Raw genomic sequence first — 22,306 nt, forward strand, 5'->3', positions numbered from 1 at the left:
TCCATACTGTCTATTTAAGTGGATATTGTGAAACAGACTCTGAGGTACATCAGGGTTTGCTGCAATGAGGACCATAGGAAATTTACACTTCCATTTGTAAGTCTGTATTTGACCAGTTTGAGGTAGAGAAGGCATGGGTTGAATGCTAGTTAAAAGTTGGGGGGGTGGGGGGAGGGAACAAAACAAAAAAACTCCCATCAAACTACCTAATAGTTTGTTTCTCTACAAGTATACCTATGTATCATGCTTTTGTTAAAGGGAGAAAAATAAAAGCTCCTCCCCAACACAGATTTAGTGTCCTGCCCATCTACTTCTGCTTTCTGTGGTCTTGACTATCCTGTTGGTATCACTGCCCTGCAGTGAAGTGGGTTGTTGCTTCCTCTGGAGGGAAATGTCTCTCGGGGTATAAAAGCAAAACCTGTTTCCATTTCCCCAGATATGCTGTGAAATATCTTCCCTTCAGAGCAATGAGTCACAAGATAGGTCTTGCCCTGTTGGAAAGTTACCCATTTCTATTCCCACTATATTTAAATTAATGCCTGGAAACTTAGTTGAATACAACTGACTGAGGAACTTCATACTTCACTGAATCTGGACTGATTGACAAAATGAGTTTGGGGTACCTCCTCTGAGATAGCTGAAAAGTTTTGATCATTCCTCCCCAGTTTTCTTCAAATTTCTAGATGTTATGAATATACAGGATCTTTTTTATTTACATCTAAGGACTGGTAATGTGGCTTGCATTTTACATTTATTAACGTAAGTAAAAATTTTAATAAGGTATTAATAGACATACATATAATTAATTTAGAGTCTTCTTACTATCTGATCCTTTAAGTGCTGTGTGCCTCTTTTAGTACCACACATGTCCATTTATTTCAAGAAGAGCTGTATGATATTTGCATGAGGTCATCGTATTGTGGTTTTATTGTCATGAATTTTCTTTGCATGTCTCATCAAATTATTTTGTTCGCTTTGTCATCTTCCCTTATTCCAAGAAACTCTGGTGGATAATACTCTACCACTGACTTAAAAACTTGTCTTCCTTCCTGGGTAAGAGAAACACAGGTGAGATAACAACTTTTCATGACATTACGTATTAGAGCTTTTCCTGTGAGCACTGATAGCTGTTTGCTTTTGGATTTAGCAGGGCTGAGGCATCATGAGGGCTGGGTGTCAAAAGCCAAGTCAAAAGCAATCAAAAAACAATGGCTTAAATCTCTTTCCTGTGAAACTGCAAATTGCTTTCTGATTTCTTGGAAACATTTCCATAAAAATGTCTTCAAGCATTACCAAGGATGAAGTCAGAAAGGTAATTTTAGTTTATTTAAGGCTGCACAAAGATAGAAAAAAAAAGGAAATGCTGTGAAGAAGGCAAACTTGGGGATTTTTTTTCATTCTTCGCTCTTTGCCAAGCTGAGTACAGAAAAAAATCAAATTTTAATTCTGAACCTAAGTTTTTGAAATTGAGTGCAATAAAATTTCTTCCAGTTTCAAACCCAGTAAACATGAACTCATTTGAAGCCTGAGTCAGAACAAGTGCCATACTCTTTAGCAAAGAGTTTAGAAGTCCGTCTTGGGGCTGATATGTCATTTCAATTGTTACTTAAGAAAAAAAATAGTAGTGATCCCCTAAAGTAAGAGATCGTTTGATAAGGAAGATAAAAAAACCCAAAAGCTGCCACAGGAGATGGGTTTAAATCCTCTCAAACAATTCTAAGGTTTGAGCTGTGGAAAAAGACACAAATGACTCCACTCTTCACAAGATGGTCTGTTTGATATAATACAACCCATAACGTTATGACACATTGCTAGCAGTCACATGACACTAGCTAGACAACATTTGAAAAACCTTATCCAAGGTGGTGTGGTTCCTGGAGCATTCCTGCAGAGAGCTCCCACGTCCTCAGGAGGGCTTCCGCTCACTGTGCGGGAGCAGCAACACGGGAGGCCAAAACAGCGCCTGGCTCCTTTCTGGTTTTTCTTGCCTTGGCAGCTGCCGTTTGCACGGCAATTGATTTAGAATAAATGACATTTCAAGTGCACATTTCTTCTTCCACCCCTTCTAGTGTGCAAAAGGGGTAGAGTAACAGGAAATGATTGATAGATTAGAGGAAGGACCCTTCAGAAGAGGGGAAAAGCATGAAAATTCTCTTCACTGTTCCCAGACAAGGTAATGTTCATACAAGAACACGTGGGACAGCAAGAACGCTGCTCCCCTCACCATCTTTTGTTCCCTCCACCCCACTTCACATGTCCAGGAGAAAGACACGGGCTTGTAGCTTCTTCACTGCAGTAACCAAGAGCCGCATGGTGATGTTCTCTGCTTTGTTCTAGATCTTTTGCGGGGAAAAGTTAAGAGCTGTACAGTTCTGTTAAATTTATGCTCTGTGTCCCTGTTTACCTTCCTTTTTCTGAAACGCGCTGTTTTGGTGCTCCAGCAAGGTGATGCCTTGGCTGGTGTGGGTGTAGTTCGTAGCACTTGGGGATTTTGTGACAATCGGAGTGTGCCTATGCCAAAGAAAGAAGGAGGAGACAAAGTAAGTATCTTGCGTTGACGGTGTCTCTGTGGCACTAAAAAGGGTCAGGTGCGGGAGCAGTGCAGCACAGCCTTCTAGGCTGGACATGCCCTTAATTCGGGCAGCGGACTCCGCTGGCTCCGGCACCAGGCTTGGCAGGATTCACCTGCCGGCCCCACGCCCTCCCAGCTCTGCGGGAATGACGGGTTTTGCGCGTCCTGGCGTTTCGGGGAGCTGGAGCACCCCGACACACGTCCCAGTGTGGCAGCCCGGTGCCGAGGAGGGGGCACGGCGGGCCTGAGCCTCTGAGCGGGGCTGGGCAAGGCAGGAGCCGCAGCCGGGAGCGGGGCACGCCCGGCCCGGGCTGACCCCGCCGGAGAGAGGGGGAACCCGCCAGGCGGGGGGAAAGGGGGGACGGAGGGGATGGAAGTCGCTGCGCGGCGTGTCCCGCCCGGGGAGGGGGGCTGCGGAGGGGCACCCGCTGCTGTAATAATAAGGGGGCCAGCGGGAGACTGCGAGACCACCGAGTGCGAGGGGCAGCAGCGCAGGAAGCCCGAAGGGGGCTCTGCCTCCCCTGCCGGGTCCCGGCGCTCCCGCCGCGGGTGGGGCCGGTCCCGGGGCTCTCCCGCCGCCGGATGCCCAGAACCCTTCGCCCCGCACCGGCCGGGCTGCAGGAGGAGGAGGAGAGGAGGAGGAGGAGGAAGAGTAGGAGGAGACGGGACGCTTTCACTCCTGCTGACTGCAGAGGCTGAGGCAAAAGACAGAAAAAGGAGGAGGGGAATAAAAAGTAAAGAGGGGGGAGAGAGAGTGAAAGAAAACTAAGCCCAGCTTTTGCCGGTGCTGCTTGGATTGGATCTGGTTTGAGTTTCCTCTCTGCTGGCTTGAGGAGCAAGAGAAGGAGGAGTGGGGGGAAGTAACTCGCTCACTCTTCCTCTGAAGCTTTAGCAAACGTGCTGGTGCCTGCGCTGGCGGGGAGCTGCCCGGGTGCAGTTTCCTCGCAGCTTATTGCTCTCAGTTTCTAAAGAACTGCCTGGACTTCTCGAGGACCTGGAGGAAAAAGACATCACAGACCTGACTGTTGCTCAGTGCCTATAGACTTGACACTTTTTTTTTCCTTTTCCTAGGGGATTCTTTTTTAAAATTATTTTTCTCCCGTGTCTCTCAAAACAGCAGTTCCTTGAGTGGCTTTGAAATCCGTTGCTTCCGTAACAACTTCAGGAGATATTTTTAAAAACTTTCCCCCCGCTCCTGTTTTCATTGCCAAAAAAAAAAAGAAAAAAAAAAAAAAAAAGGAGAAAAAAAAATAATCCTTTTGGGGGAGGGGAGATGATCGTGCTGATGTGGAATAAGTGCTCCTGCTGTCTCCTCTTACTAGCCGCGGTCCTGATCGTGGAGAGCTCCCAGCTAGACAGCTCCAGCTCCAAGGTGAACTCCATCAAGTCCACCCTGATGGGGGAGGCTCCAACTCAGGCAACCAACAGATCTACAGGCATCCACCAGGGACTGATGCTTGCTAGCAGTAAGAAGGGCAAAATGCTAGAGCAGATGGGAAAACCTCCCAAGCACTATCACCGGCAAGGAGAGGTAGGACATCACTTCATTGCTCGAGTGTCTGTCCATCTGTGTACTGTATGTAAATAATTGCTAGTCTTTCCCCCACATTGTTTCCAGAGCTTTAATGTGCTAAATTAATTAATTTACTACATTGGGCTTTCCTGGGACAATATCATCTCATAATTGGTGTTAAGAATTGTGCAAGTGGGAGTTGGGAGGTTTAAACCATTCATTTCTCTCTAATGGTTAATAACTGATGGAAGAAAGAGCAATCTAAAAAACTGTTATCTTCAGCATTTCTTTGTTTCAAAAGGCTGCCAGAAGCAAAGGAAGAAATTTCTTGTTGACCCTCAAGACAATAAATGAGTTGAATTTGAATAGGTGAGGAAAATTTGAACGTGAAGTAAAACTTCACAGCAGTGAAACAAACTTGGTTTTAGAAATCACACCTGGCTAGTTGATCTTTGGTGTCTTGATCCTTGGTGAGAATAAAAAAGCATGATATGCAAGCGGTATAGTTTAAGGTATAGTCATTTGTTTAGTAAGACAGAAAACAAATTCTAGGTTTCTTGTACACAATATGCTTGTCCACAATATAGTGGTTGTGGAAATTTTATTTGGTTATGAGACTTTGAATGTAAAGAAGAGAGAAAAGGTTATAGAAAAAAAAGATTACGGGGGGGAAAAAAAATACCCTGACTTGCTTGTGCAGTCTTCTTTCCTCTCTACACTGGCTGGAAATGTGCAGGTAGAAAGTCTGGTAGAAAATAATCTTCATTCAACTATCTTTGTGCTAAGGTATAAAGCAACATTTTAAGCCATCAGTCCTGTGCTTCCCTCTTAAGTCTTAACTTGGATGGTATGAATGTTGCAGGTTGTGATGTGGAAGGAGGTAGACTTCTTCAAAAAATACAGATTTTATAGGGTCTTATTACTATCTCTAAATGCAGCTGCTTTTCATAAGCAAGAGTGTAGCAGCAACAGAGCTGCCAACATTCAGCACTAAAAAGGCAAAATGCTCAATGCCTGAAGGGTCTGTACTTGCTTAAATTTTCCTTATAGCAGCAGAGAAGCTGAAAATTCAAGTAATCCACTGAACTTGCCAAAGTGTTTCGCATCAGCTTCCTAATAATTGAATGTTATCATTTGGTTTTGTGTGCAGGCTTAATAACAGTAGTGGTAGTTTTAATTTTTGCATGTGAGAAATTTGTTTTTAAACTACTCCAAGCTTTCTTTCCCTAGCCACTCAACTGTTTTATAATTTACCCAGAATTTGGTTGCCTCTCCTTACCTCTAAGCAAAGTTTAACAAGAGATGCTGTGATGATGTTTTGTATTACTAAAGTACTCTGCTCTTTTCTAGTTCACGTTGTACTAATTACTCTGTTAAATCACCTTGAGGAGATATATGTGTTCTCCTTGGATTTTCTTTTGTTTTCAATGTGTTCACAAAATGTCAAAATACAGGTCCTATTTTCCCACTGAGTGTTAGCAGTCTTGTGAGTTTTGTGAGTCTGTGCTGCACAGCCTTTGCCTTTTGGGGAGGTCTTGCCACCTTCCGCTGTGTACAGCATCCTCAGCGCTTCACTGTGTATTCAGCGCAATGTTGACAAGAATTGATTGTAATTCACCCAGTTCCTGAAAAACAATTTGTGCTGCCCATCAGTTGTATTTGCAACATTTGCCCCTAACTTGCCAGCCTGGACTGGGATTTTCTGGGGGCTTTTAGTTACTGGCTTGAACTCACAAGGCACACTTCAAGTGAAAGACAGCACTGTAAGTATCTGTAGTGGTAGAAGAGACGTCATGCATGTTAAGATTTCATGTTTGTAGCATAAGCAAAGACCCCCAGAGAATTGGTGGCTGTGACTCCCAGGGAGCGAAACCTGACCTCCCATCAAGGGCTGTCAGCACTGAATTTACCCTCTCTCCCTGAGATTCTGTCCCCAGATCCTGTGTGGCCTCACACAGATGTATGTGAAAATGACACAGATTTGCTCCCAATAATTCTAGATGCTACTTTTGGCCATCTGCCTGAAGCAACACAGTTAACTCAGAATTGCAATAAAAAGAAGAAAATAATGGAAAAGACAATGAAAACAAAATGAAAGAGAGGAAAAGAGAGGAAAATAAAAGAGAGGAGAAAAAAGAGAAGAAAGGAAAAGAGAGGGAAGAGAGGAGAAGAAATGAAAAGGAAAGAAAAGAGAGGGAAGAAAGAGAAGGAAAGGAAAGAAAAGAAAAAAGAAAAGAAAAGAAAAGAGAAAAGGAAAGAGAAAAAGGAGTATCTTTTGTGAGAATGTTTTCTCTTTGGTGATACTTCCAGCTGTAGGGCTGGTAAGCCGCTGCGTTTTTTAACAGTGGTGTCACGCATATCAACCATTTGACATGGCATTTTCATAATCTTTTTTAAAGTACTCTCTTATTATGTTAGTGCTTAATTTGTTTAGATTATGGGACTTTGCACTGAGGTTTACCATGCCACTTGCAAAAGAGCAGGCCTATGCTTTTCTTTCTAAAACAATCTGTTGAATTAGTGGAATTTGTAATGTCTCAAAGTAAGTGTCTTTTGTACCTTGGCAACATTAGATGGTGAGTTGAGTGTCTTGTTTACCACTAGGAAATAGTTTTAGTAAGGACCAAGGATGTGCAAGTTAAAGAAAAATTAATAGAATTTTGCTGTTGTGATGGCTCTGAGCTGTGCTTTCAGCTCTGCACATACACGTGGTGGAAATCACCAAAACTGATGAAAGGACCATCAGCCTACAACCTATTTGCTTTCCAATTATGTTAATTCTCGGGACTAGGAACAACTTGGGAGTGTTTAATCAGCAATAAATCAACTGATACAATAGTTCATGGCTTATCTGAAGTGTTGATGTTTTTCAGCTGGTAGTTACAGTGCTTCTGCCCAGAAAGGGAAGATCCAGAGCTCTCTCGTCAGGCAAAGTTCCAGTTCAAATTAATGAAAATACTCACATGAGCAAAGCAAGCTGATCCAGCTTGCAGAGAGACTGGCGGGGCAAATGTGGATTTTAGTAAGACTTAACATTTTTATGTCTTTCTGAGGAATATTATTTATTTTCTGTTCTTATTCCCTTTACTGCCTTGGATCAGCAGAGAATGAGAAGCACTGATGTGAGATTTCATTCTCTTCACTGTTCTTTACTGTCATTCCTCCTTTTCCTTTTCTGTAAACTGTTAATGTTTCCCCAATTTCCCAGAGAATCAGAAAGTATCTACAGCGTTTGCACAAGGGAAAAATATGCTCAGAAATAGTACTGTACTGTGCATGCTAATCTAGGTTACTTTGGGGGGTCAGGATTATATACTGTCAGCTATTTATTTTCTTTCAAAACTTGATGTAGAGAAATGCTTCTAGGGACATCCAACACGTCAGTTCTCTGACCTCTCTGTGAGAGTGTTCCGGATATATTCCCTCTCTAGATAAATATGATACAGTGAATAGGGTCATAATTGACAGTGAAGATAGATTAATTTTTCTGTGTGTTAGCTATAGCTTCCACTGTGATTGGGCAAACTCTCCCATGTGAGTGCTTTAGCTCAACTACAGAGATGCAACTGGAAAGGAAAAATAGAACATATTGTATGGTGATTGAAAAGCGTAGCCATTCCGCAGATTCCCGGTTGATGACTTTGTAGCCTCTTTAATTCACTTCACCATCTTTTGGACTTCTTGCCTCTGGGCTGTAGTGCCCTCTCTCTTCTGAGACTTGTCCCCTCTATCAATGCTGGGATTTGCATGCCTTCACACTCAACCACCTTTAAAGATCTGGTGAGCTGTGACTTTATTTCCAGCTGTTTTCCTTCTTTAATCCATGGGTGCTATTATTTCTCCCCTTCTCACCTACTGGCTACAAGCCGTTTTTTCAGCTCATTCCCCAGCAAGATGTGTCTCTCATTCCCTTTGTCCCTTTGCTGGTCCATAGCTGTTTGGGTCTGTGCTTCCCATTGAGACAATCCCTTCCCCATGCACATGCTGGGAGCAGTGGCAATGAGGGGAAGAACTGGGACATCCAGGAGAGGGAACTGGAATATCCATGGGGCTGACTAAGACATAATGATGTCTGGAAAAGGGAGAGAGGAGTGGAAATCCGGGACAAGTTTTGCTGCGGCAGAGACACAACAGACAGCTATCAGATAAGCCTTAGTATTCCAAACGCACTTGGTTTAATGTTAAAGACATGTTTATTTTTTTTAAACTCTATTGCAGCTTGAGCTAAGAAGTTTGAGACCACAGAAACCAAACCAAAGAGGCATTTATTCAAATGACTAATTTGATACTGATCTCATACCTATTAACACACGGACATACATGCGTTTCTTGGACAGGACATAGTTACCCACAAGGATTTGCTAGAAAATGTTTGGATGATGCTTTGTAGCGAGTAAAACAGCATGAGATGTAGTAATTGAATGCAGCACCCTGACAATGTTACAATAAAATGTACCAAAGACACCAAAAATGTAACCACAATATCTTAAATAGCTGGCAACCAAGACAGTAAAAAATTATTTCTTCATGGGATTAAAAATAAATTAATTAAAATAACTAGAAATTACATCCAGCAATAGCTGCCTTTTGTTCTTTTTTTTTTTTAATTTAAAAAAAATACAGAATTGCTAAATCTGCAGAGGTCACCAGAGAACTAATTCTTTGCTCTTGCCATTTGGTGTTAGAAATCTGGGTGACATACTGGTTTACTGGCAGCAGTCTTGCTAAATAACCTACTGGCTTCTCTCTTAATTGCAAAAAATGGGATGCAGAGTATTATCTCCTTCCTGGGTCATCCTTGGTGTCTCCTTCAAATAGTTATTATTAACTGACTTCATAATATAGAGCAAAAGCTCCTATAAAGTAGCTTTACTACAAGTATTTCCTATTAGCTTTGCAACAATGCCTAGAAAATTTCTGGAACTTCATATGCTGCTGGGTGTGCAAGTACTTGGAAAGAGTCAGTTTCTGTATGGAAAGTCTGTCAGAGCTTAATGACAACATGGAAGATGATGAAGCATGATTAAATTTTCCCCTCAGAAAAGTAAGTCTGATTAACTCATTATGTTTGATTAACTGATGCTTTGCAGATGCAAATATAGCACAAGTTTAATTTTGATCTTAATTATCTCAACACCGGATGTATCTTGCAAGCACTTCGTATCTCATGGCTTGTCAGTAGAGCCTTTGGTCCTTTTACACTTGTACTTACAAATGCCTCACCCTGGAAATGTAGTTCAGGAGGAATTTAACTCTGCAAAGGAGGAGCACCATGAAGCTTCTGCTTCTGTTTGTTTTTCCAGCACTGCTTTCTTCTCCAGGTTTTGTATCTCTGCTGATTTTTTTAAGTATATCCAAACAAGTTTTGTACATATGTAAAAATGTTAATTTGGAGAACACCTTCAAAGCAGAGAACTTTCCCTCCTGCATGTGCTCACCTAAGTCCCTACCGAGTTCATGCTACTGCCCACGTGCACACACTGGTTGTGGCCAGCAGGAATCAGGGTGTGGTGGAACACCCTCAGAGCCAGCAGCCCCTGCTTGGCCCATCATTGCCACGGGGCTTGTCACCGTGTCCTGTCTGATGCTGTGGAGCTTTGTGTTGGTTTTGGCACCACAGTCATGAAACATTTATGATGGGTTTGAGGAGCTGAAGTTTGTATGACACCACAGACATGGTGGAGAAAGCTAGAAGCCACCGTTCTGCTTTTCCTGCATTGGTAAAACTCCAAGTGTATTAAGAATTTTATATTTACTCTTTTTTTAGTGAACTGACGATGATTCTATTTAAACCTCTGTCTTTTACTGCTGTGTTCTAGGCTGTGTTTCTGGTACTTTTAGGTTGAAACCTATAGCAAGCTTCTATGAACTTCATATCCATGGATATGAAAGGCAATACAAAAGCCAGGAAGATCAGAAGGTTTGTTTTCCTACTCTTTTAAAATTATGTTTTCCTGCAAAAATTTTTATTTTCATTAGAGACCGTGAACCGTCATCTCTTCTCTATTCATCAAGTATAGGATGTACAATGGCAGTGTGTGTCCCCAAACCATCACTTTTCTTTAGTGTAATTTTTTTCCTTTTTTGGTTGAAGGTCAAATTTATTCTAAAGGAAATTTTAGTGAACATCAAGCAATTTTCAAATTATAATGAAATGTGAAAATAGATGGATTTATGATACTTCCAAGCTAATTGCAGAATCCTTTGCTCTAGAATGGGCTACAGAAAGTAGTGTTAGAGTAGAGAGAGAGACACGGCTTAAAAGGATACATATGTTCATACTAAAGGACAGCATAATACTAAATCACAGCAATCTTCAAATAAAATAATGAGGTTTGTTCATCTTAGTTACAGTTTTCTTGGGATCAACCTTAAATCCATCTATGATTTATACATTTGTGTCCACACAAACAGAACTTGAGTTATGAAAATAAATGGATACAAACACACAATGGGAACATGGAGTTCACTCATTCAGCAGCTATGTTGTTCTTTCTAACGGAAAGAGCAGAGCAATGCTATGAAAAAGAAAAAAATATGCTTAAAAGTTGTTGGGTTTTCCCCCCTCAAAGCACATAAGCACACAGTTCAGCCCCTTGGGACTTTCTTAAAGCTAAGCTTTGATATGATTGAATTTTCATATGCATAGTAATGAATCTTTGAGACATGCATGTTGCACATGTGTAGTGCAAATGGCACTGGTTTAGCATTTTTAGCAGTAAGCAAAGGCAGACTGCTCTGCACATGCTTGGGAATGAGGTGTTGCTTCACTCTGCAAGCCCTCTGCCTCATTCTCTGTGCATCATGTAAGTGTGAACCAGGCTGTGCATGCTTTTAAAAGCATATTTATCGGTCCAGTGAATGAGAGGACAGGGTTCAGTTCTACGTGTTTTGGCAGCTTGCCTTGAGAAAAGCAGTGACTTGCTGTCAGCATGATCTCCTCTCTGCAATCCGAAATTACTATATTGGAGATCTCTTAAAGGAACTGCGAACACAATACGTTTATGTTGCAGTAGGAAACTTCTATTATTGGAATCTCATACTTAACTAGAACAACATTAGGGAAAGTAATGCATCTGATGGGGGAAGATCTCCTTTATTTTTCCTTTTGCACAGAGCAAGGTAGCTTCCAGAATTGTTTGGTTGTTGATTTGGTTTTTGGTTTCTTTGCTATATGTTCCAACAGAAAATGGTGCACGTCTTCTTGACAGTCTGAAAAGATACTAAACTGGACTTTCTGCTGTGGCCTGACTTGTCAGGGTTAGTATATACTGCAGGGTACTTGCCATATTTCCTTGTTTATTTTCTTTTGGCTTGAAAATGAGAGTGCAGAGCCCTCCCACCCAGTTTGTTGTGGACACAGGATGCTGTTTTCTACCTTAAAAAATAAAAGTTTGTGCTTCTCTCTATCTTTTTTGGCTTTTAGGTTGCCCATACAGAGACTGAGCTATGATTCTTTTACTCTCCATTTGGTAGGAGTACTGGGTGGGTCCTTTCTTTCTTTTTCAAACATCATCTCCCCATCGTTCTTCAGGAGGGCAGGAAGGAGACAGGAGATAGCAAATGGTCATGTTTTACCAGACGTTCCATTCTTAAATTTCAGTTTATCATCCACTCAGGTAGCAATAATGGTGACTCACATAACCAACCACTATGTGTGAGCTGAACACTATGGGGTTGCCCAGGGAGACTGAAAGTTGTTCCTTCAGACCTGTTCAGTTGCTGTTACTCCCAACAAAATTAAATTTCCATTTGTATATTATTCACATCCAATTCCTTTGGTAGGGGGGGAGAGTGGGTGTAGGGCAGAAATGAAGAATGGAAATTTTGGGAACCAAGGAAGGACCATGAAAACAGGAGGTTGCCATCCTCTCTCCACACTTTCTCCATGTGGAGCCAAATGTTGATGCTGCTTCGTGTCATCTTACAGGTAGAGAGGAAAACTGCCTAGGCTTAAAATTCTGCTTTATAGTTTGGTGGTAGTACTAAACTGCTTAGCTGCAAAAAGTGTTTTTTAATTGTTTAAATAAATACAGAGTTTTTAAAATGCTCTTTAGGAATGCTTGTAAACTTCTGTGCTTGGATTTGTCCCCATTGCTATCTTCCAGACATCCCACTCCTCGCCAGGAAAATGGCTTTTTAACAAGAAGAATCCTCTGGAAATTACTTTCTGAGGGGGTCCTGGCCACAGCAGCTGCAACAAATTGCCACTGAACTTCAGTCCCAATTGGTTTTTATTGCTAAAAGGATAAGTGACCAAGTGAATACTTGTATTATAGCTTCACAACAGTTTATTAAGTATCAAATTGTAGTTTGTGATGTTGTTTAACCAGAAGATTAAGGTTTTCTCTGTGGAGAAAATTTTCTCTCAGACTTTGTACCAATGCTTAAGCTGCAAGAGGGTGGGAAAGTCCTGCCAATCCCAAACTGTTCTGTGGTTAGGCTGGCTTAGGATTTTCCTCTGCTGGGGCTGGTCAGTGATGTCAGCACAAGCAGAGCTATAACAGCACGAGGCAGACAAGAAGTCACAGCACCACAATCCATTGCATGTCGATCCCTGCTGAGGAAACAAGTCCACGGGGGGCATTTCCTGAGCAAGAGGATTTTGAGTAGCAGCACAGCTTCAGCATAGCTCAGATTATGCTAACTGGGAAGCATTTTTGGCACAATTTTCCAAATAAGCAACACAGAGCCCAGGAACGTCAACAAAGGATGGAGCAAAACCTTGAGATGGTATAGGAGGTGTGCTTATGTCCTTGAGCAGGATTTGCCACTTGGAAAGGTGGTGCAGATCTGCTTGTCTTCCTCTCAACCTCTCTGCTCTTTGAGGATCCTTCCTTCCCCAGACATGCTGGCCTCACTTTCACTGCTGTAGGTTTGGGACTTGGGTTTGGTTTTGGCCATTACATTTGCAAGGATGAAGCCTTTTCTTAAGCACTATCCTCTTAAGTTATCAGTGAAGAATAGATAAGAGAATCTTTATTTCAGGCACACATGTGCACTGCAGGTGTGAAGGGAACTCTTAAACTGTTTATGAGTGCACAAAGCCCCATGAACAAAGAGGGCAGAAAAGAACGTTGTCATTTTAAGGAAAAATATGTTTTAAGGCCCTGTTAAAAAATAAAGCAAAAACAGAGCAGCAAATTGGCTGCAGATTGTCTGTAAGAGGGATTAGAACTCTGAAAATCTCTGATTTTTCTAAACAGGCTTGCGCCACAGGCTGAGTTAGCCAAGATGCCATTCAACAATAGAGGGGGTATCTGCTGTCAGGCTCTTGTCTCAGAGAGTTACCCACAAGGTCCTCTTCCAATAGGAACACACAGGCGAGTAGGATAGCACTGCCTTAACTCTGTTTTAAAGGTTTTAGATGACTACAAGTCAGTGCATACATTGTAAAAACAGGTGTGATAGTGGGGTGTGCGTTCCAGATCTGTGGTGCCCTTGTTACTCTTAGGTTTGGTGGGATTGGAGTCTATTTTACAGTTAAAGGGTCAGAAGAGAAGGGCAAGGATGGCTGAAATGAGAGAAAACACTAGTTTATTTAACAGTCATGTGATGATATCTTAATTTGCTTGGAACAGCTTTCAGGTACACTGAGGGTAACATCCATAATGGTGGTGGCAATACAGTACCCAAACAAAATTGGTGTAACTCACTCCCCTCCAGTACTGTTTTCCAGCAGATGCATCTAATAAACTTGGCCACAGACACAAGTTCATGCTGCCCAGAAATACTACACTTCAGCTCCTTGCTCTGCAAAACGTGCTGCTTTATTGCCCTTCTTATCTAAGAGGTGCCACACAGTTCTGCACAGAAAGCCATCTCAGAGGTTTCGCCTTTTTATAGATAGGATGAACCTGAAATGTATTTATGTACCTAATTCCCTGAATGTTTCCAGTGGGAATTATGTTTTTCATGCCTTTGGGCGGTGGGGGTCATGGTCTTTTCCATTCACAAGAGAAATTCAGAGGAAATAGTCTGTCTGAGGCTCAGTGCGATGAATGCTCAGGGACAAGGACTACTCTTCTCTTTCATCACCTATATAAGGTAGTCCAAATTTGGTCATCAGAGTAATTTGCTACAATTATTATTACAGAAAGGTTAAATCAGAATAATTTATGCTGTTCCCTCAATGATGAAATAATTATATAAAAATCAGTGATAGATCTGATCTGATGTAGCAGACACAGTTACTCTGGACCTTCTCTCTGGATTCCAATCTTCATCCAGAGTAACTTTTTTCTTAAACCAGCATCTTTTCTTTTTTCTCTGTAAAACTGGACAAGGATGCCGAGATGTTGCAAGGAGAGCTGTAGAGCTTGTCTTTAATGAGCCCCTTCCTGACCCACCCTATGTAAAGCAGTTGACACATCATGTGTTGTGCAGCTGGGACGGCTACCCTGGCACATGTCTCTGATATATGAACGTATTGACTTTGGCCTTTTGGAAGCCCCGGTCCCATGCTGTTCTCCAGAGTCATGTTTAAGTCATTTCCCAGATACTGTGGATATAGGGGCGGTAGGAGCAAAAGCTGAAGTGGAATTCATGAGTTCAGATTTAGCTGATTCTGTGAAAACAGATTGCACAACACAGACTGACAGTTTCTGGATTAGATTTTCTCTCTTTCCTTGGTTTGACCCCCAGTGCTCCTCTGTCAGCTGGTCAGTATTTGGTTCTGAAGCTGTAGAGTTTGTGCATTTGTGTGTGTGTGTGTGAGTGGTTTTTTAGTTCGAGCTTTTTCGGGGGTAGTCTTTGTGCTTGTACGCTTTGACCATTGTTAGTAAGATGGTCACTGCTTTAACTTTTGATCCCCTTCTGTCCTAAATGACCCTATTGTCAGGACATTAATTTAAAGAGTAGCTACTACAGGACATTTTGTGAACATTTGCTTCTTCTGAAGTTCATTTTAACAATGTTTCACCTGAATATTTTTCAGAACAAAAAAGTCTCTAAGGCTCTTCTGTCCTGACAACATGTGTAAGGCTGAGGCTTCCTTCTTCCTCCCAGCCTACCTCACACAACCCTCTCTCAATACACAACCTTAATCATACCTGTCAGTGCAATCTCAAAGTTCATCTTTCAAAACAGCATTTTTTTACCAGACTAATAAGACATCAAAATCAAATTACACCATTTTTGCTCTTCAAATATTTGTGCCAATGGAGGTATAGCTCAAGTACAAAAACTTCAAAGAATCTGAATTGCCAAGGGATGACCCATTTCGTAACTGATTAGAATAACTGATAATTGATCAAAAATAAGCAGGACTAAACTGCTACATTTCACTATACAGGGAGGCTATAGGCAAAGCTTCACATAAACCTTTCAGGACTGATGCTGTTCAACTTATTGACAAATGTTCTGGAAAATGGGGAACTAATGAGGCACAGTAATTTTTACAAAATTTATTCACAAGAGTAAGAACTTAAGTGGATCGCAAAGAGTTGCAGTAAATGCCAGTATGCTGACCACCTAAGAGATAAATCCCATGGGTAAAATTCCATTTCTAATAGTGTAAAGCAATATATATGGCAAAAATGTGATGACAGTTGAGCACGTACAGTGATAACTTGTAATTTAGAGTGAATTTAGCTATCTTCAATGGTGAAGCAACAGCAGAGAGACAAAAATTAAATACTAAAAAAATATAAAAAGATGATTCCACTTGGAAGTGGAATATCAGGAAGTGAAAAAACAAAACCAGGGTATTTTTAAACTGGTTCAGATTTCATGGTACTGGATAACTGTTAAAAGATATAAAAAGCAGTCAGGATTAAACGGAGAAGGAGGATGGCAGGATCATCATAACAGCAGAACTGCTTAAACACAGGAGACACTAAATAGAGTGCAAAGACCCGATTTGGAAAAGGAATGCCCATGGGAGAACAGGACGGAGAGAGATAAAGTAATGAAGAGTCAGGAGAAGGTGACTGGGGAGCAATCGCTCAGTGTTTGCTGTAGAAGAGCCAAGACCAGACTGTGTGAAATTATCAGACAGCCAGGAACTACTTTTTCATGTTGTGGAGCTCATTGCCACATGATGCTGTGGGAGCCATATGGAACTGCTCAAATGGAGAGGAGACAGACACAGAGATGAGAGATTGCACTGGTAGGTACTGAACTTTGAGCTTCAAATCTGTCTGAGTGACTGTTGGCTAGAGCTGGGAGAATGCATCTGGGACAAGTCCTTCTGGACTTGCCTAGGATCTTATTCCTTTGAGTATTTGCATCTAGCCTGACCACTTTGCTCTGATACATTACAGCAACTTTTATGGGTTTTTTATCAACATAAATATCAATAAAAATTTGTATTTTATCAGTATCATAAATAGCCCAGCTTGTTACCTCATTTTATCAGGAAACTTAAGCATATCTGGTTCAATGTAAGCATTTGTGTTGCTTAATGTAGTTCTGTTAAGATGTGCATATACAAATATTAGGCAAAAACTTCACTACTGAGCTGAACCTGATCCTTGGGTCTATGACAATGGGCACTGATTTTCATATCGTCTCCAATGCCCATGGACATCAGTGCTAATACTCCCATGAATGCCAGTGTGGCTGTGTTATCCACATTTTTAGTCAAAATGTTAAATAGTCCAAAGAGATTGCTGCAGCAAATGGAAAACATGACTACCATGAAAAGGAAATGGAAAAAAGAAGAGGCAAAGAGGTTTAGAACAGATTTACAAGGAATGTAGCATACACAAGTCATGGGAGACTTTTCAAAGATTTTTGCTGCAATTTAGTCAGCTACAGAAGTAAATACTTTCCAAAAAGGGTAAGATTTTCAAGTCACTCATTACTTAGAATGAAGATTTTTGGGTTTGGGGAGAGCCTTTTTGCTTTTCTTTCTAATTTCCGTAAGAATTTTGCTAATGGGTAAATTTTTTCCTTGCAAAATATTATTGTACACAGGGCTAAATATCTTCAAACTTTTCAAAAGTCAAGGTTTCCGAAGTTGTTACAGTTTTGATGGAAACTACTCTGAAGCCGGGGAAATACAGGGTTGGTTGGCTCTGTCTATAAATAGGTACAAAAAGCTGAAGACAAAGAGCAACTCAGGATTACAGTCAAACAACCCAGTAATCTCCTGTTTTATCTTTGAAGTCAATTTGACCAGAGATTTTAGGAGCCTAAATAGAAGTCACAGTGTTATAAGTGCTGGTATGTGTCTGTGTGTCTGTCTTTCCCTGCTTTCACCAGATCCTTCTCTGCACCAGGCAAAAGTTGGAGTTCACAAAATATTGTGTTCCCTCTGCTGTTTTCCCCTTGCAGCAGTCTCTGATTACCATCTCTGACTTAATGAGTATTGATAGAATTAAAAAAAAAATTTAAAACCCTCCTTTGATCTCCTCTTCCACCTGCAAACTCCAAAACTGTTAAAAGTCGTGGTTAACACACGTTTAAATACTTTGGCATTTAGACTTCGATTCCAACCATCCAGGTCCAGTAAAAAACTTGGCAGAGCTGCTGCCTCTCCACTGTGCTTGAGAGCAAGATGTGACATCTTGTGACCAGTTGATTGATGTGAAGGCACTTGTCACATTTATGGCTAATGCAGTACATGATTCTTGGTAGAATCAACCAAGTCCAGTCTGCTCTGCTCCCTTCTCTAAAGCAGATGTGGAAAGGAGCTTGCTGTCCTGAACTTGTCTGCTTGCTAAAATCTCTGATGCCTTTTCTGCTGGTGGAAAAAATCCCAACTAATGGTGTGTATTTGTTCATTCTGCTGTTTTTGTGCATATAGTATATTAGCTATCTGAGCACAGCGTTTTTAATGGCTGTGTGAAATAGTATTTACAAGGGCCACAAATGCTTTGTTGGTTGGACTTCAAGCATAAGGTTTGGTTGGCTCAGTCATCAGTCATGCTAAATTTCTATGGCATTGATTCCAAAAACCTGACACTTAAAATAAATTTCCCTATCATGTAAAATGTTCCTCTTTGAAACAAATATATGATATTTTAAAGAACTCAAAACATTTGGAAGATGATAACATAGATGACCAATCAAAACATTTACACAATGGGGAGTATTTTTAGAGAAGAGAAACGCAGAAGAAATTAAATGTCATAAAGTTTAATAGGAAGTGCACAGGTTGAAGATGATCCTGCTTAAATCAATATGCCTTTAAACAGTATTTTCTAAACTTGTCTTGGAATATTTTTTTTTAAAGGTGCATACCTAACATATTTTCTGCTTTTGGAACTACATTTTTTTGACAAAATATTCTGCTTCCAAAACACCTGGTAGGATCAGAACTTAGAGAGTGCTTTTAGTGCTTAAGAGAAAACAGACAAAATTTTGATGGAAACTTCATAACTTCATTGAGACTGTTCCATTTTCACATAAAAATTCTTGGAATAAAAGCTGTTTTTTCTTTTTAATTGTTCAATGTAATGAAAAGGTGTCATTTTCACAATTAGTACAGGTTAAAAGCAGAACAATACCCTAATATATTGCAGATAGGAAGAATATTTGTTTTGGGAACCTGCATTTGCTCTTGAATCAGCAGGTTACTGCTGCATTCATTTTCTGTACTTCTCAGCTTTCATGCTCTCTTATCCATCTCTTTCTGATATTATATTAAACTCTTGAGTGTATAGAAATTTAGGTTCCCAGGACTCTGAATTAGACTAGAACGCAATTAATCTGACAGACTTTTGAAACTGGGTCTGTAATTCCCCGTTCATTTAGATACTTAATGATCATTTTATCTTCTCTCTGTATTTCTACTTGCTCACTCACTTTTTTTATGCAGTAGAAGTCAGTCAATCTTCAGATCAGAAGCATGTGGTACCCCTCCAGCAGAAAAAACTTTTTCCACCAACATTTTGAAGAGAAATCTAAATAAATAACCCCCAAGGCTGAAAGCAGCCTATTCACCAAACAGTAATTCCACAGGAAAAAGAAATGTTCAGCAAAGTGATCTTTCATTTGAAAATTGGATCCAGACTCTACAAACTGAGAAGGGTGAGCAACTGTGTCATATGCAGTGCAATGCAGTTTGTCTGCAAAGGGTGCTGCCACGAGGTACTAATGTTCTGCTTATGGGGAACTGCAATCTGGGCAAAAGTTAAACAGTTTGTTTGTCAGCAAACTGTTGAAATCATGGTGCCATGAACATTATCCCTCATGAATTATAAACAATTAATGCATATGGACCATCCACCAGCTAGTTCAGAATGATGTAATTCAGGACAGATTCATCTTTCAACACTTTGTTTTGAAAATGTAGATTTCTGTTCTTTGAAGAAAGATGGTAAAACCATTATGTCTGGAAGGAAACAAAAATTAGTTTTTTTGAAAGGTCAGGCACACAGTTCCATGTTTATATTTTGGTCTAATATTGTAGTTTCTTGGTAAATTAATCATTGCTGTCTTTTTTTTCACAAGGATAAGAATTCACTTCTTCCATGGAGCTAAGTTTAGTAGTAGTAGTAGTATCTTATTGAGGATGGAGGGAGGAAAAATAGTGTAAGGACTTAATGGCCAGTTGTCCTGTCAAAATGCAGTGTTATAACTGCTGCCTCTTCAAGCAGCTATGTGTATTTCAAATCTAAGGGTTCCTTTCTGAAAAGAAAAATCACCGTAAGCTATTAAAACTTTGAAAATCTCTTTTTTCCTGAGTTGCACCGATTTTTTTCCACTTGCACAAGTGCTCTGAATTGAAAGAAAATTTCAGCAGTAAAATAGCTGTAAGTTTGTGATATTTATGTAAGAGCTACATCCATTATCTTTGTGCTCCAGTCTCAGGTGAATTTGTGCTTAAATTGATTTAGAAAGCAATCACTCAGAAAGGGATTTTAAGGTGGCAACTAAAGCATTTCTACCTTTAAAACACTTCCAGAATTTTAGCCAAGGACATAATTTTGGGGTGGTATAGTAAAGAGCATGTCTATTGTTTCCCTACTGTAATACCACATCCTAATTTGATATTTTTTATATTATATGAGACTTACATATCTGTACATATGTGTGTATATATACTAAGACCATTTATGATATGTGGATTAAGCAGGAAGTTTATAATTTATTTTCTGGGGGGGTTTTTTACCAATATTCTTGTTGTTAGAACTGCTTTTGCAGTCTCTAGTATCAGGAAAAGGGAAAACATCATAAAAGAAGTTCAAGAAATTTTCGTAAATACCCAAACCCTTCAGTTCTTGTTAGGGGAAAAAAAAAAAAAACCTTAAAGAAATTAGATCTCTTGAAAACTAAATTATTTATGATTTTGAATTTAATTATTCAGTTTTATTCACTGCTCAAAGAATAGCAAATTTCCTTTTCTAAATAGTTTTGAAGGTAAGGTTGGAGTTTGGAATTAAAGTAAAATTATTATAAAAGAGGTTGCTTAAAAAAACGGCATAATGTGCTTTCATGTGTATTGTTTTCCAAAGTTTAAATTTAGTCAGTTCACAAATAGAATGAGAATTACTCTATCTCTTGGAGATTAAACCTTTCCTGGGATCAGGCTGTGCACTTTTTCTGGTTCACTCATTACCAATAATAATAATAATTTTGTGATTGCCTTTTGGTCAAGAACTTCGCTGTTGATGCACATGCTAGAGGAGACTAAAATTATTTATCTGGATTAAGTTTAATAGGTGTGATAAATGAGGGGAAACGTTTACTGTGTTAAGAAAATTTAGAAAACAGCTGATTTTAGATGAATCTGATGGCACCCTTTAACATATTACTTACTTCAGCAGCCTGATTTTGGGTGGAAAGACTAGTTAAGGCATTTGTAGCACAAAACTAGTGTTTCTTTGATTAAAGAAGCATCGTTGAAGCATAAACTAATTTCAACTTGAAGGGACTGCTTTGACTCAGGTCCCCCCCAAAAATAACCACAGTAATAATAAATGTAACATTGGTCTCACATAGTTGTACAAGAAATCTGAATACTGTAGTACAACCTGACTAATTGGTACTGCTTGTCATATTCCTGTGGAAATTAGTGGGAAATTACCAATTTCCACCAATAGCAAAGCTGGCCTTGCAAATAACTTTATATTTTTTAAATTCCTATCACTTCAAACTACAGTGGCACAAAACAAACCTGCATTAATTCTTTCCTCTTATAAGTGTGCATCCTGGCATATCTGACATCTAGAAGTAGTTAGGAATTCCAGCCAGCCTTCTATGTCTGTTCTTGTAAAATTGTATGTCAGTTGAAACTGCCTTACAAATGTATGTTGTCTTTGTCTTACTCCTCAGCTTCAGTCATATTTTAAAACATGGCTATACTGCTTGTTTGCTTGTATAGAAAGATCTGTTAGCTGGTGTTTCTGTCTCGTGTTTATCATGAAAACTCACTGGAAAACTCAGTTGGTTACATAGAATTATTTCTAAACCACTTCCTACTTGGTAAGGTAAGGATGGGATTGATAAAACAAAGAAATGTTCATTTGATGTGTGGTTTTGTGACTCACTGGATAAAACTGTTTATGCTGTGTGACTCCAGTAAGTTTTCAAACAACATCAAGGAGATATTTATTGGCACCGCTGTTTTTGTGGCACTGAGAGAAGAATAAATAAGTGTAAAGGAACAGCTGTTTGAAGTTCTTCTAGGAGAATTTAAATCCCATATTGTCCAACAATGTGAATGAGTCTGCATTTGAATGCTAAACCAGAAAGGTTTATAGTGCATATGGTACCTATTTGAATTTTTTAAACGTCTAATTTCTGCTGTGGAAATGGAGGCCAGCTTGAGTTATTTATTGTGGGATGCAGAAGGAAATCACGACCCTTTGCAGGGACATGTTAGAATCCCTGCACCATTCAGCCAGTTTTCTCCTGTCACACCTACTTAAATTTTCAAAGAGAAGCTTTAACGTATTGAGTGTGCTCTGGATCTTACTAGTTCCGAGCACTTATGACAGCTTTCAGAGATTGCTGGTGGCTCCCAGTAGATTGTAATTCTAGAAACAGGAGCCTGATGCTAAGCATCACCACCTGTTCTCCATTATTTTCCTTCAGAAGAAAACAATGCAAGTATAAGATTACATACTAATGGAACCCATTTTCACTAAATAGGTACATTTGGTCACATGTTATTTGGTGGCCCATAAAAGAAAAAGAAGGAAAATAGTAAGCTGTTTTCAAAAGGGAGAAGCAAATAAAACTTACGAGTTTCCTAACCAGGATAGCTAAACTGAATTCTTCCACAGCAGGTATACCAATATGCAATATGTAAGTACATACAGATTGCTTGT

The 22,306-nt window shown here is 40.0% G+C and overlaps 1 protein-coding gene across 1 annotated transcript in view; it reads left to right on the plus strand.

Annotated features, from left to right (window-relative positions):
* Positions 1-3,845: 3,845 nt before the first annotated feature.
* DKK2 (dickkopf WNT signaling pathway inhibitor 2) overlaps positions 3,846-22,306 on the plus strand; it is a gene marked incomplete at both ends in the record, with an annotated part of 36,044 nt that continues 17,583 nt past the window's right edge. Inside the window, one exon of the mRNA XM_082282440.1 lies at positions 3,846-4,103. Within this exon, the coding sequence (XP_082138566.1) occupies positions 3,846-4,103 (258 nt within the window). The remainder of the gene's footprint in view (positions 4,104-22,306) is intronic.

The sequence above is a fragment of the Coloeus monedula genome (genome assembly GCF_965178545.1).
Source record: "Coloeus monedula genome assembly, chromosome: 5".
NCBI classification, from domain to species: Eukaryota; Metazoa; Chordata; class Aves; order Passeriformes; family Corvidae; genus Coloeus; species Coloeus monedula.